The following is a 16,696-nucleotide window of genomic DNA, read 5'->3' on the forward strand; positions in this document are numbered from 1 at the left end:
CCATTCATCCCTTTGAATATATCGTGGAACTTTCTTCTGCCCTGCAGTTTCTGTTGAAAAATCTCCTGCTACCCTTATAGGTATTTCCTGCTAAGTTAGGGAGTTCTTTTGTCTTGCTGCTTTTAAGTTCTTTTCTTTGTGCTATATTTTGCAAATCTAACTTGTATGTTTTAATGTGGGTCTTCTTTTGTAGATTTTGATGAAAGCTCTTGGTTCCTCTTTGATATGGATGTCTGTTTCCTTCCCCAGACCATTGAAGATTTCAACTATTATTTCCTCAAATGAAATTTTCTACCCCCTTTTCTCTCTATTCTTCTGGGATTCTTATAATATGAATGTTATTACACTTGATGAAGTCACTGACTTACTAGAGTCAATTCTTATTTTGCATAATTCTTTTCTCTATCTTGTTCAGCTTGATTACTTTCCATTATTCTGTCTTCTAGGTCACTAACTTGTTCTTCTGCTTCTTCCATCCTACTGTTCATTCCATCAAACATGTTTTTCATTCCTTTTATTGAGCCCTGTATCTCTGTTATGTTATTCCTTATCTCTGTGTTAAGTGTCTAATTCTTGTCTTTCCCTCTTTTTTCATATCCAGTGAGTATCAATGCTTTAAATTCTCTATCAGACATGTTACCTGTATCTGTTTCACTTAGATCTCTGACTGTGGTCTTGTCCTGTTCTTTCATTTGGGATACATTTCTCTATCCCCTCATTTTGTCTGCCACTCTGTGTCTGTTTCTGTGTCAAGAAAGCCATGAATGCCATCTGCTTTTGAAAGTAGTGACTTTACGAAGAAGAGGTCCTGAAGTTCCTTGCAGTGCAGTGTCTCCTGTTCACTAGAACCTGGCACTTCAGGAAAGTACCTATGTGTGTTTTTTATGCCCCGCTGTTTTGTGTGAGTCACTTTTCCTTTCAGTAGTGTCTTCTGCACTATCTGCCTGTTGTGGGCTGTTTGTGTTTACACTTTGTGGTGTTAGAGGGACCCAGAAAGGCCAGCTGTGAGAGGGCATGACCAATGGGGAACTTGGGAAGTGGGCAGTGGTGTTAGCAAAATTTGTGCTGAGCCACTAGTCCTATGTGGATCCCCCCCAAGGTGCTGTGGCACCTGGGGGCTGCATGCAGGGGCTGCTTGGGGCATGAGGCTAAGCATGGTGCATAATTGTGGCTAGGGGTGAATCATTGGTTATGGTGTGGCAGATGGGGACTTGGTGAGGCAGTAGCTCTGTGCCTGGTGGTTGTTAGGGCATGTGTGTGGCTTTAACAAAATTTGCTTTGAGCCCATTGCTGAGACTAGCAGGCTTGGAGTGGGCAAGTTCTCAAGACAATCTATGAGTAGGGTGAAATGCTAACTGGTTAGGTAGTATTGTCTTGTGGAGACCCACCTCTGGCAGATGGTCCTGCTGGGAAGTGGGGGAGGAAAATGTCACCTGACACCTCCCTCATTTTTGGAGAAGTCCCCCAACAAGCTCTGAAATCAGTATGAAGAGATCCATCTCCCCTTTGTCTCTGGCATATGTGTAAACTGACATTTTTATGTTGCCTCTCTATGCAGGCTGTTGTCTTTATGTGTGGTGATGCAGCTATCACTTACTCTCATGGCTTGCCCAGTGCTGAGTCAGCTTATTTTTAAAGCTGCAGGACCCAAGTCCCACTGGTTTTACAAACTCACAGAATTCAGGCCCTATTATGGAATAGTCTTCCCTGTGTGAGCTCCCTGTTGTGAGGGCCCATTTCTTTACCCTCTCTATGTGTGCACCTCTCTTCTTCCTGGGGGCAGTCTCCCTTCACCTTTCTGACCTTCCTAACCTATCAGATGCAGTTTCTTCTCTATATTTAGCTGTGGATTTTATTCTGTCAGCCTTTGGATTGCTGTCTGGTTTACAGACTTAGATGTGTATGATATCTAGATGTAAACATGGGATGGGGTGAGCTCAAGATCTTCCTATTTTGCCATATTCCCAAGTTCCTAAAGTTTCCTGTTCTAGAGTAGCCATTTCTTCAAGTAGGAGATTAAAGTGACAAGCACATGAAAGGATGTTCAACATCATTAGTCATTTAAAAAAAGAAAATTGAAATGACAATGTAATACCACTTCACATCCACTAGAATGGCTATAATGTTAAGAAATGGAAAATAACAACAATGATGAGAATGTGGAAAATTGGAACCCTCCTATGTTGATGGTTGAAATACAAAATTTTGTAGCCAATTTTGAAAAGTTTGGCAGTATTGCAAAAAGTTGAAGTTATCATATGACTGAGTAATTCTACTGCTAGATGTATACCCAGGAGATTGGAAAACATGTCTATACAAAAATATGCATGTGAATGCTTGTAGTGGTATTATTCATAGTAGCCAAGTAGTGGAAATATTTCAAATGTCTATCAGCTGTTGAGTTGATAGACATAATGTGGTCTACCTTTACAGTGGAATATTATTCATTCTTATAAAAGAATGAAATACTGATACATGCTTGAATATTAACTGTAAAATCATTGTGCTAAGGGAACGAAGCCAGTCACAAAAGACCACATACTGAGTGACTCCAATTATATGTAAAGTCCTAAATAAGCAAAACCATAGAGAAACAAAATAAAAATAGTGATTGTATGTTAGGGGAGGACAGAAAGAGAATTAATGTTAATGGGTATGGATGTTCTTTTTGGACAGATAAAAGCATTTTTTAAAGTTATTTTTTTATTATATTATGTTAGTCACCATACAGTACATCCCTTGTTTCTGATGTAAAGTTCGATGATTCATTAGTTGCATATAACACCCAGTGCACCATGCAATACGTGCCCTCTTTACTAACCATCACCAGTCTATCCCATTCCCCCAACCCCCCTCACCTCTGAAGCCCTCAGCTTGTTTCTCAGAGTCCATAGTCTCACATGCTTCATTCCCCCTTCTGATTACCCCCTTTTCTTTATCCCTTTATTCCCCTACCAATCTTCCTAGTTCTTATGTTCCATAGATGAGAGAAATCATATGATAATTGTCTTTCTCTGATTGACTTATTTCACTTAGCATTATCTCCTCCAATGCCATCCATGTTGCAGCAAATGTTGAGAAATCGGTCTCTCTGATAGCTGAGTAATATTCCATTGTATATATGGACCACAACTTCTTAATCCAGTCATCTGTTGAAGGGCATCTCGGCTCCTTCCATGATTTAGCTATTGTGGACAAAGCTGCTATGAACATTGGGGTGCATATGGCCCTTCTCTTCACTACGTTTGTAATTTTGGGGTAGATACCCAATAGTGCAATGACTGGATCATAGAGTAGCTCAATTTTTAACTTTTTTATGGGACCTCCACACTGTTTTCCAGAGTGGCTGTACCAACTTGCATTCCCACCAACAGTGTAGGAGTGATCACCTTTCTCCACATCCTTTCCAACAATTGTTGTTTCTTGCCTTGTGAATTTTTGCCATTCTAACTGGTATAAGGTGGTATCTTAGTGTGGTTTTGATTTGAATTTCCCTGATGGCTAATGATTTTAAACATTTTTTCATGTCCGTTAGCCATTTGTATGTCTTCATTGGAAAAGTGACAGCATGGTACTGGCACAAAAACAGACATATAGACCAAATGGAACAGGATAGAGAACCCATATATGGACCCTCGGCTCTTTGGGCAACTAATTTTTGTCAAAGCAGGAAGAGATATACAATGGAAAAAAGACAGTCTCTTCAATTAATGGTGCTGGGAAAATTGGACAGCTGCACACAAGAGAATGAAACTTGACCACTCTCTCACACCATACACAAAGATAAACTCCAAATGGATGAAAGACCTCAATGTGAGACAGAAATATGATAATGAAACTTGACCACTCTCTCACACCATGCACAAAGATGAACTCCAAATGGATGAAAGACCTCGATGTGAGACAGGAATCCATCAAAATCCTAGAGGAGAACATAGGCAGCAACCTCTACGATATTGGCCAAAGCAAACTTTTTCATGACACATCTCCAAAGGCAAGAGAAAAAAGATAAAATGAACTTGTGGGACTTCATCAAGATAAAAAGCTTCTGCACTGCCAAGAAAACAGTCAAAACAACTAAGAGGCAGCCCACGGAATGGGAGAATATATTTGCAAATGATGCTACAGACAAAAGACTGGTATCCAAGATCTACAAAGAACAATAATATATTGCACAATGAAGATTTGATTATTAATAAAGTATAGAGAAATTAAGGTAATCCATGTGAAACAGGGAAATGTTTTCAATTTTCAGAATGTGGAAAATTCAGATATGCGAATTGCAATAAATTAGTAAGAATTTGGTTATATCAAACTGTGGGAACTCTATGGAATGTTAAAAACGTTGTGGACATTTAAAGACCATATAAATTCTCTTAGAGAGACTTTTGATTTCAGTTTTGTAGGATAATGTACAAGTTGTTATATTTTCTTTTTTTTTTTCAGGCTGTTATATTTTCAAAGCTATATAAAAATCATTATTGGCAAATCCAGATAATGATAATTGTCTAAAATCTTCAAATGTATTCTAGTTATTACTATAAGGATAAGTGATAAATAGAATCAATCATAATAAAGAAGAAGGTTGTATTGTCTAACTGAATAGACATTTTACATAAATTCCTTATAATAGCCACTTTTAATTTAAAGGTTAAAAAACAGATATTTCTAAGAACTATTTTACATGGCCTTAAAGCTTGAATGAAGGAGCTGATAACACTGTAACTCCCCCCTTCTAAATGCTTGGGAATTAAGTGGAGCAGAGTCAGGAACAAACAGTCAATACACAAGTGTGAGGAAAAGTATACCTGAAAACAAGTGAATGTGGTTAAATAATCCTTAAACAATGAGGAAAGCACAGCAAAAATCAGTGGATGGACTCAAGTTTTTTTCTTAGATAAAGCTAAGATCATCATAATTATACCACATTCAAAGTCAGGTATTCTAAAGTTAAGTACTCATACTTAACGACCAGTGATATAACTGAAATTCACTGGGGATAAAATGGTAATCTATGATTATCTCCAAACCCAATCTACTTTACCTATAATTTTGCATGATATTATACCAAATTAAGCTATGTTAAAATTGAACAAAAGTGGAAAAGAAGTCCAATTAGAAGGAAATGGATGTTGAATAGAGTCAACATTCAAATATATTTAATGAAGTTACACTAACTTTCCTTTCCTCAATAGTTTCCGAAGTCCCCTGGATACCTCTTTATTGCGGAGACTGTAGATGAGAGGGTTCAGCATGGGGGTGAGGACGGTGTAGAAGACAGATACTATCTTGTCCTGGTCTGGTGTATGGTTAGAAGCTGGTCTCATGTACATGAACATGGCTGCACCATAGTAGAGTCCGACCACAGACAGGTGGGAGGAGCAGGTGGTGAAGGCTTTGCGGCGACTTTCTGTAGAGCTCATGCAGATAACAGCTTGAAGGACATATGAATAGGAAATAATGATCACGGAGACTGGTAATATTAGCATCACCACACAGCAGATGAAGAGCAGTCTCTCAAAAGCAGAGGTGTCTGTGCAAGATAGAGGGAAAAGGGCAGCAACATCACAGAAAAAGTGATGAATTTCCAGAGAGCTGCAATAAGAGAGTGACAGGGCTGCTACAAGTACAATAATGCCATCAAGAAAGCCCAAGATCCAGGAAGCAACAGTCATGAGGGCACAGAGTTTCTGATTCATGAGGATGGTGTATCGAAGTGGGTGGCATATAGCCACATAACGGTCATAGGCCATGACAGCCAACAGGAAACATTCAGCTCCAAGCAGGGACACACAGAAGAATATCTGGGCTCCACAACCTGCCAGCGATATTGACTTGCTGCCAGAGAAGTAGTTGAAGGCCATCTTGGGTACAGTAGTACAGATGAGCATGAGGTCCATGAGGGAGAGTTGGCTGAGGAGGAAGTACATAGAGATGTGGAGATGGGTGTCCAGGTAGATGAGGAGAACCATAGCAGTGTTTCCCAAGAATGCCACTGAAAAGATGCCCATGACCAGGGAGAACAGGAAGATGTGGGTGGGGCTGTAATTGAAGATTCCTAGCAGGATGAAGTCAGAGCTGAATGTCTGGTTTCTCCACATCATTCTAGATAATTTGCCTTATCTGGAATTTCCAGAGAAGACCCAAGCTTATTTATTAGCTTGATTTTCAAATGAATACTGTGGCAACGCCTTCAAGTGTGTGGTGTACTAGACACATAAGTACGACCTTGTCACCAAACTTCAGTTAATTCCCTTTTAGTTACAAAAAATTATGTGACTCGATCCAGTGCTTTCTAGATGTTTCCTCGTTTAAACTCTACAAAGAAAAACTTTTATTTATTTTACTGAAAGAAAACTGAAGTCTATAAAAGTTTCTGACTTACCCACAGTTGCAGGTCAATAGAGAACCTAGTAGAAAAAGAGGTATCATGTATCTTTTGGTGATTTTATGAGTGCACCTGATCACAGAAAATTCCCTTCTCACCATTATATAGTTTTGTCCTCTCATGTCTCTACCTTGTGTTCTCAATAACTGTAGAATTCCTGTTCCCTTGATTCCCCATATAATCCCATCTGCTTCTCATTGTGTCACACCAGCCCAGTGAAAGACTGTATGGGACCAATATCATTATCTCCATAAGGGGACCTGTATATCTTAATTAGAAGAAGGATTTAATACTGTACACTTTAACTTTTTCATCTCAGACAAAGCCTTGGAGTCCTGTCTTAATATAAACATCCATTAAACTATTTTCCTAAGAAATAAAAGTATATTCATTTCTCTTTTGAAAATAAGTTTGTTTCTCCCAACTGGTATGGGTAGAAGAGCCTTTGTTCTATTGTTTTTTGTTTTCCTTTTTGTTTGTTTGGTTGTTTTTGAGAAATTGATTTCAACTTGTTGCAATTAAGTAAGTTGAATGGCATCATCTCTAGGGAACAAAAGAGAACCCCTCTGTATTCTTTAAAAACTTCACTGCAATGTGCTATTTTGGAGAGTGAAGGAGTATGAGTTCCACAACAGTAAGTGAAGGCATCAATCTGAGAAATAACCAACCTATTGCAGTTCAAGATGGGCAGAATCAGGGATGTACTAGAACGTGGTACAGACTGCACTGCAAAAATGAGCCAGGATATGTGTAGGAATCAGATCACAGAGCCAGAATAGCATAATTCAATTTTTTAAAATTAAGTGATTATCAAGGAATTTTTTTCTATTTAGTATCACAACTTAGATGTATTACTATGTACATCAAATTAAGTAATGTATATTTCTAAGGACAGAGAAGGTACCTAAGAACTATTCTGTAGGTTAGATTTTAGTGGTATATGGCCTGTGACTATCACAATATTCTACTTATGATGGGTAAATTAGTTTGAAATCTGTTTGTTGTTTAATTTTCCCTAGGAAATATGCTGTTTATATACTGATATTTCAAATGAACTTCTGTTATTTATAGCTAATCTTCTAAAAGTAGGTAAACTAATTGATAAAGACCTTTTGGATTATTTTAATGACACACAGAAATGGCATGACTTTATTTACTTTCATAGAATTGAAATGTTAGACCAGTATTCCAGGAGAACAGTTTCATTCCCAGTCAGTTCTAACATTTGTGTATAGCAAAGTGCCTTAAAGAATGATATATGCCAAATATTGAAACCAGAGAATAACTCCTTTTATATCTCATATTTATTTATTTGCATAAATAATATGTACTTGACAATTTCACCTGTTTTCATGATAAATATGTACTGAGAAAATCTAAATTTCCTGCAATAAAAATATATCAATATATTGATAACTACTTAAATGTATAATAAATACAGTCTTGTTCCCAAGTAGTCAACATAAAGAATTGCCAGCTTCTTTCCTTGTTCTTTTAATGCAAAAATGAGATTTACAGTTTCATAAGTGCCACCATTTTATATGAAATTTCAAAAATTCTCACATCCTAGCTAGAGCAACTTGGTGCTTTTCCATTCTTTCATGCCAACTATTAATGGAAAATGAAGAAGACCAAAGGAGATGAAAAATTTAAAAAAGGATATTCTGAAGAAGTTACTTAATGAGAAAGAAGTTGAGTATGTGGAAGAGAAGTAAAGATATATGAGGAAAGTGAATGATAAAATAGAGCTAAAAATAGAAAGAGAAAAAAACATTAAGGAGAAATGGACTGTGATAATTAGAGACTTTGAAATATTGATGGAAATAGAAGAAGGAGAGACAGCATAAATCATAGACCTAGTGGAGGGATTTAGGTGAGCACAGATATTTGGGAGAATGCCCAACTACACTGGGTCTAGCTTTTCACCTTGTGATATAGACTGACCTGAAGATTCCCTCTACATATCCCAGCATATTCCATAGTTCCAGATTTTAGAAAAGTTTCACATACTGTACAATTTAGCTAAATTAAATATCACTGAATTATTTTTTCACCTTTATTGTATTGCATTGGAAAATTTCATTGATTGGTATATTTTATAAAGTATACAGAACATAAGTAAGGAAACTGGGTTCTGTTTTGAGCCAAATCACTTCCCTCTGTAATTTATAAACTAAAAATTTGCACTAGGTGGTTTCTAAGGAATGTTTCAAGTCTGAATTTTCATTAAGTCTCTTTTAAAGCAATATATATAGGCCATCATATGTAACTATTTCTGTGAAGACATTAACGTTTATATCTACTAACTGGAAGATACTTATGTTCATCATAAAGGCTTAAATAATTATTCTTTTAATAATTTCAACATAATGTAATTATTAAGGAGAATGAGTCTCTTCTTTCTCTTCTCCCTTATTTTTGCATAAAGGAGAAAAAGAGCCCAGAAGTGTGAAGGAATTATGGCATTCTCAGGGTGTTGTGAATATCTGCCAACAATATGGGGAATTTATAAAAAGTATGCATGATAATTTTAATACACAGAGTGATGAATATTTATACTTGTGTAATCTTTTATAATGTTATAAAAAACTGTTATATACATTATCTCATTTTTTTTTAAAAACACCAAAAGCTATTCGAGCTCAATAAAGAAGGTAACGGATTCTCAAAAAAAGAAGAGTTTGTCTTACTTGTTAAACTTACAGTTGGTGATCAGGATATATCTTCACCAAATAAATTCTAGGACTTCTTGAAAATGATAACCTTTTCTTCTGCGTCTTATTGAAAATAGTCAACAACAATTACTCAGATGGTCCAAAAGGACCCACATTTCCAGAAAATGAGCCATTTCATGGTACCTTGGACTGTAAATCCTTTACCTCCACAGAATATTGAGTCCTTTGAGTTTAATTGTAGAAGGGCTTGCCCTCTTCATAAACTCTCCTCAGAAACAAAATCCATATGGACCCCTAGATTTGAGTTAAATTTATTAATATATGCCATTTTTTAACTTGTAAAGTCTTAAATTATGGCTTCCTATTTTTCTTTAGGAAGCAAATAGTGCTAATAGTGATGAAGCTTAATATTTATTAATTTAAAAAATAAAGTTAGAATTAAAACAGGAATTATGTATTGCAAAGTAAAATAAAATGTAAGTAAACTCATAGAAGCTTAAATCTATGTGGAAATGTGATTAACAATTCATATGGATCCAAAGATTTTATGGATATCACCTTCCTAGGATATATCTGTTGTGTTGGTCCCAGCCTGTGAATAGTGATGCTAATGCCTGGGAAGGTCTGAGGCACTTGCTTAAGTCCCTATTAGTCATAATGAGACTCCACACACTTTTCCTCCATTGGGGCCAATGCTGTGGCTGGACTGGCCCTTGTGGTTCTTGTTATGATCACTGGATGTACTTCAGCAAAAATCATCAGGGAACTTTGAGGAGGAAGACACTTAACAATTCCTGAGGGTACACTCCATGCCACAGAATGAAATTGTGGAGAGAGAGGACGAGAGGATTTGGGGTCTGCCTTTATTAGGGCTCATGGATAGTGTGTCTGGGGTTTCAATGGGTCACTTAATTTTGGCTACTTTGAAGCACAAGAGTGGGAATTAGGGCTCAGGAAATTAGGGCATGGTCAACGAAGTGGTCAGTTATCCAGGTTGCCCAGGGTTTTCTGAAAAGAGAACTTCATGGATGTTGGGAGGGGAGAAAAGGGGGCTAGCTCATTATCCAGCTGTTTTGCTAGTAAATGTGTCATACAGCTGACAGCATGTTTATTTTAGATGGATGTCTTTTGATATGGATGCCTTCACAATCAAAACTTTGACAGGCACTTACACTATATTCTCTTTGCATTGTACTAATTGTCCTTTATTCACTATACTAACTTTATAATGGTTCTATCTTCATGCCATGCTTCTCTCCACTCAAAAATCTGCCATTTGCCTAAAGCAATCACATTTCTAAAATGCAAAGATTAGCACCTTCTCCTTACTTAAAATTACCTTGTGACCCTTTGTAAATTTCAAGATAAAAATTATACTTCAATGCAGGGAATTTATGATTTTGCTTTTATCTTTCTGGTTTCACTTTTCAACTCTCTGTTATTCAAGTTTCTCTGTGAAACAACTTATTTCTTCACATCTCCATGACTTTTCCAAGTTTATCTCCTTAAGTATCTGCTTTGTTCCATGTACAATCAAGTTGCATAATTTATTATTGTCCTTTAAGACCCCTTCTGCAGGAACCTGTCCTGATAAGCAAGGCTGTATTGAGCATTGTTTCTATGTATCTGTATAGCCCATATGGAAACATTTACTATAGCATATATCAAATTTTATATGACTGCTTTTCTTCCATACTACATTCAGAACTACAATTGACATTTACTTTAGATCACTTGCTATCTAAAACAATGTAGTTCCTCATAAAGCTAACAAATAAAATAGTATAAAAATCCAACACTTAAAGTCTTATCAAAAAAGTGTTAGAATCTCTAGTAGTTGATAGCATGACATTATGTTCAAATTTATGTAACATGTCCTCCTCAATATCCATCACTTGTCTACCCCATCCCCCCACCCCTCCCTTCTGCAACCCTCAGTTTGTTTCCTGGAGTCCAGAGTCTCTCATGGTTTGTCTCCCTCTGTGATTTCTGTGATCAAGACAACATGGTATTGTCACAAAAAACAGACACATAGATCAATGGAACAGAATAAAGCATCCAGAAATGGACCCTCAACTCCAACTAATCTTTGACAAAGAGAAGATATTTGCAAATGACATAACAGGTAAAGGCTTAGTATCCCAGTTCTACAAAGAATCTCTCAAACTCAACACACAAAAACCAAAGAATCCACTCAAGAAATGGGCAGAAAACGTGAACAGACACTTCTCCAAAGAAGACATACAAATGACCAACAGACACACTGAAAAAAATGCTCAACATCACTTGGCATCAGGGAAATATAAATCAAAACCATAATGGGATACCACCTCATACCAGTAAGAATTAATTTAAAAAAATTAACAAGACAGGAAACAGCAAATGTTGGAGAGGATGTGGAGAAAGGGGAACCATCTTCCAGTATTGGTGGGAATGCAAGCTGGTACAGCCACTCTGGAAAACAGTATGGAGTTTCCTCAAGAAGTTAAAGATAGAGCTACCCTACAACCCAATAATTGTACTACCGGGTATTTACCTCAAAGTTACAGATATAGTGAAAAAAGGGGCAAATGCACCACAATGCTAATGTCAGCAATGTTCACAATAGCCAAATTGTGGAAGTTGCTGTGATATAAACATCAACAGATGAATGGATAAAGAATATGTGGTTCATATATACAACAGAGTATTATTCAGCCATCAGAAAGGATGAACACTTACCATTTACATTTACATGAATAGGAAGGAAGGGTACTCTGCTAAGTGAAATAAGTTAATCAGAGAAGGACAATTATGGTTTCACTAATATGGAGAATATAAGAAACAGTGTAGAGGCCCATCAGGGAAGGGAGGGAAAACTGAATGAGAGGAAATCAGAGAGAGGGACAAACCTTGAGAGACTCTTGACTCTTTTAAGCAAACTGAGGGTGGTAGAAGGGGAGGTGGGTGGGTGGATATTAACTGGGTGATGGGCATTAAGGAGGGCATGCAATATGAAGAGCACTGGGTATTGTACACAGCTGATGTATCATTGAGAGCTACACCAAAAACTAATGATGAAAGGTATGTTGGGTAATTGAATCTAAAGAAATAAAAATTAATATAATTTTGTTAAGATGTAAAAAAATAATGTAAATAATAGAATTTTTAATTGATTTTGGTAATATTGCTAGATAAAAACAATATAATAAATTCAGTTTTGTTTAATTCACCAAATAAATAACATAAAACTTCAAAAGTACAACTATTTATAAGAATGTCAAAAAACATCACTTACACAAAAGTAAATGGTGTTCCAAGACCCTTAGAATTACCTATCTACTCAATTTTGTCAGAGACTACAAACACAGCAAAGTAGATCTTGTGAAAGTTAAATCCAGGCACAGGTTGCCAGATGGTCAGATTAAGGAAATCAAAATACAGAACACTAGATAAATTTTAATATCTGATAAACAAGAAATAGTTTATTAGTATAACTTTGCCCCATAGATTGTATATGGCATGCCTATATCAATAATAATTATTGTTCAAATGATTTTCTAAATTACCAGGCTATAATATTTTATCTGGCAAAAATATTCAAGCTATAATTGAAAAATTGTAATTTATCAGAATTCAGTCTTAAGGATAGAGAGCAACTGGGGAGCCTGGTGGGCTCAGTCCCTTAAGTATCTGCCTTTGGCTCAGGTCATGATCCCAGAGGCCTGGAATTAAGCCCTGCATTGGGCTCTCTGTTCAGTGGGGAGTCTGTTTCTCCCTCTCCCTCTGTCGCTCAGCTGCTTGTGCTCTCTCTCTCTCTCTCTCTCAAATAAATAGATAAAATCTTTTTAAAATTATGATATGTTTTTTACCACACAGTACATCATTAGTTTTTGATGTAGTGTTCGATGATTCATTGTGCATAACACACAGTGCTCCATGCAATATGTGCCCTCCCTTTTTTTTTAATGATTTTTTATTATATTATGTTAGTCACCATACAGTACATCCCCGGTTTCCGATGTAAAGTTCGATGATTCATTAGTTGCGTATAACACCCAGTGCACCATGCAATATGTGCCCTCCTTACTACCCATCACCAGTCTATCCCATTCCCCCAACCCCCTCCCCTCTGAAGACCTCAGTTTGTTTCTCAGAGTCCATAGTCGCTCATGTTTCATTCCCCCTTCTGATTACCCCCCTTTCTTTATCCCTTTCTTCCCCTACCAATCATCCTAGTTCTTATGTTCCATAGATGAGAGAAATCATATGATAATTGTCTTTCTGTGCTTGACTTATTTCACTTAACATTATCTCCTCCAGTGCTGTCCATGTTGCAGCAAATGTTGAGAATTTGTTTTTTCTGATAGCTGAGTAATATTTCATTGTATATATGGACCACAGCTTCTTAATCCAGTCATCTGTTGAAGGGCATCTCAGCTCCTTCCATGATTTAGCTATTGTGAACAATGCTGCTATGAACACCGGGGTGCATATGGCCCTTCTCTTCACTACGTCTGTATCTTTGGGGTAAATACCCGGTAGTGCAATGGCTGGATCATAGGGTAGCTCAATTTTTAACTTTTTAAGGGACCTCCACACTGTTTTCCAGAGTGGCTGTACCAACTTGCATTCCCACCAACAATGTAGGAGGGATCCCCTTTCTCCACATCCTCTCCAACAATTGTTGTTTCTTGCCCTGTCAATTTTTCCCATTCTAACAGGCTTAAGGTGGTATCTCAGTGTGGTTTTGATTTGTTGTTTCTTGCCTTGTCAATTTTTGTAGTATAGTTTGAAATCAGGCAATGTGATGACCCCAGCTTTGTTTTTCTTGTTCAATATTTCCTTGGTGATTCAGGGTCTTTTCTGGTTCCACACAAATTATAGGATTGTTTGTTCCAGCACTTTGAAAAATGTCATTGTTATTTTGATCAGAATGGCATTGAAAGTGTGGATTGCTCTGGGTAGCATAGACATTTTAACTATGTTTATTCTTCCAATCCATGAGCATGAAATATTTTTCCACCTTTTTTCTCTTCTTCGATGTCTTTCATCATAGTTCTGTAGTTTCTAGAGTATAGATCCTTTACCAGTCTGGTTAGGTTTATTCCGAGATACCTTACGGTTTTGGTGCTATTGAAAATGGAATCAATTCCCTAATTTCTCCTTCTTCAGTCTCATTGTTAGGGTATAGAAATGCAACTGGTTTCTGAGCATTGATTTTGTATCCCACCACATTACTAAATAGTTGTATGAGTTCTGGCAATTTGGGGGTGGAGTCTTTGGGGTTTTCCATATAAAGTATCATGTCATCTGCAAAAACAGAGGGTTTGACTTCTTCTTTGCCAATTTGAATACCTTTTATTCTTTTTCATTGTCTGATTGCTGTTGCAAGGGCTTCTAATACTATATTGATCAATGATGGCGAAAGTGGGCATCTTTGTTGTGTTCCTGATCTTAAGGGAAAGGCTCTCAGCTTTTCCCCATTGAGAATCATATTTGCTGTAGGTTTTTCATAGATGGTTTTTATGAAATTGAGGAAGGTACCCTCTATCCCTACACTCTGAAGGGTTTTATTCAGGAAAGGATGCTGTATTTTGTTAAATGCTTTTCTGCATCAATTGAGAAGATCATACAGTTCTTGTCTCTTCTCTTATTAATGTGATCTATCACACTGAGCAGTTTGTGAATGTTGAACCACGCTTGCATCCCAGGGATGAATCCCACTTGGTTGTGAGGGATAATCCTTTCAATGTAATCTTGGATCCTCTTAGCTAGGATCTTTTTGAGAATTTTGGCATCCATATCATCAGGGAAATTGGTCTGTAATTCTCCTTTTAATTGGGCCTTTGCCTGGTTTGGGGATCATGGTAATATTGGCCTCATAGAATGAGTTTGGTAGTTTTCCTTCTGTTTCTATTTTTTGAAACAGCTTCAGGAGAATAGGAATTAGTTCTTCTTTGTATGTTTGGTAGAATTCCCCCTGGGAATCCAACAGGCCCTGGACTCTTGTTTTCTGGGAGGTTTTTGATCACTGCTTCAGTCACTTCACTGTTAATCGGTCTATTTATTTATCGATCAATTTCTTCCTGTTTCAGTCTTGGTAGTTTATACATTTCGAGGAAGGCATCCATTTCTTCCAGATTGCTTGATTTATTAGCATATAGTTGCTGATAATAGTTTCTAATGATTGTTTCTATTTCCTTGGTGTTGGTCATGATCTCTCCCCTTTCATTCATAATTTTATTAATTTGGGTCCTTTCTCTATTCTTTTGAATAAATATGGCCACTGGCTTATCGATCTTATTAATTCTTTCAGTGAACCAGCTTCTAGTTTTGTTGATCTGCTCTACTATATTTCTGGTTTCTAATTCATTAATTTCTGCTCTAATCTTACTCAATTGTCTTTTCGTGTGAGGCTTATGCCTGTTCTTCTGTTCCATCTCTAGCTTCTTAAGGTGGGAATATAAAGACTGCATTTTAGATTGTTCTATTCTTTTGAGTGAGGCTTAGATGGCTATTTATGTTTCCCTGAGGACTGCCTTTGCAGATTCCCATAGGTTTTGGACCATTGTGTTTTCATTGTTATTGGTTTCTATAAACTGCTTAAGTTCTTTAATTCCCTGGTTTACACAATCATTCTTAAGCGGGATGGTTCTTAGTTTCCAAGCGTTTGAGTTTCTTCCAAATTTTTCCTTGTGATTGAGTTCCAGTTTCAAAGCATTGTGGTCTGAGAATATGCAGGGAATAATCTCAGTCTTTTAGTATCTGTTGAGACCTGTTTTGTGACCCAATATATGGTCTGTTCTGGAGAAAGTTCCATGTACATTCAAAAAGAGTGACTGTTCTGTTGTTCTAGGGTGTAGTGTTCTGTATATATCTATGAGGTCCATCTGCTCCAGTATGTCATTCAAAGCTCTTGTTTCACTGTTGCTTTTCTGCTTAGATAATCTGTCTATTACTGAGAGTGGAGTGTTGAGGTCCCCTACTATTAATGTATTATTATCTGTATGTCTCTTTATTCTGATTAAGAGTTGGCTTATGTATCTATCTGCTCCCCTGTTCGGGGCATAGATATTTATAATTGTTAGATCCTCTTGTTGGATAGACCCTTTAAGAATAATATAGTGTCCTTTTGTATCTCTGACTGCAGTATTTAGCTTAAAATCTAATTTGTCTTTATGAGAATTGCTACCTCAGCTTTCATTTGAGGTCCATTGGCATGAAAAATGGTTCCCCATCTCTTCACTCTCAGTCTGGATGTATCTTTAGGTTCAAAATGGGTCTTTTACCCTCGGCTCTTTGGGCAACTAATATTTGATAAAGCAGGAAAAAACATCCGGTGGGAAAAAGACAGTCTCTTCAATAAATGGTGCTGGGAAAATTGGACAGCTACATGCAAGAGAATGAAACTTGACCACTATCTCACACCATACACAAAAATAAACTCCAAATGGATGAAAGACCTCGATGTGAGACAGGAATCCATCAAAATTCTAGAGGAGAACATAGGCAACAACCTCTACGACATCGGCCAAAGCAACCTTTTTCATGACACATCCCCAAAGGCAAGAGAAACAAAAGATAAAATGAATTTATGGGACTTCATCAAGATTAAAAGTTTCTGCACAGCCAAGGAAACAGTCAGAAAAAC

The 16,696-nt window shown here is 37.0% G+C and overlaps 1 protein-coding gene across 1 annotated transcript; it reads right to left on the reverse strand.

Annotated features, from left to right (window-relative positions):
* Positions 1-5,168: 5,168 nt before the first annotated feature.
* Positions 5,169-6,136, reverse strand: LOC103680794 (olfactory receptor 2M4-like). The gene has a single exon (XM_008710275.1). The coding sequence runs from the start codon at positions 6,102-6,104 to the stop codon at positions 5,169-5,171; it is 936 nt and encodes a 311-aa protein (XP_008708497.1). The 5' UTR covers positions 6,105-6,136.
* Positions 6,137-16,696: the final 10,560 nt, after the last annotated feature.

This window comes from Ursus maritimus, unplaced genomic scaffold, assembly GCF_017311325.1.
Source record: "Ursus maritimus isolate PB19 unplaced genomic scaffold, ASM1731132v1 scaffold_5, whole genome shotgun sequence".
NCBI classification, from domain to species: domain Eukaryota; kingdom Metazoa; phylum Chordata; class Mammalia; order Carnivora; family Ursidae; genus Ursus; species Ursus maritimus.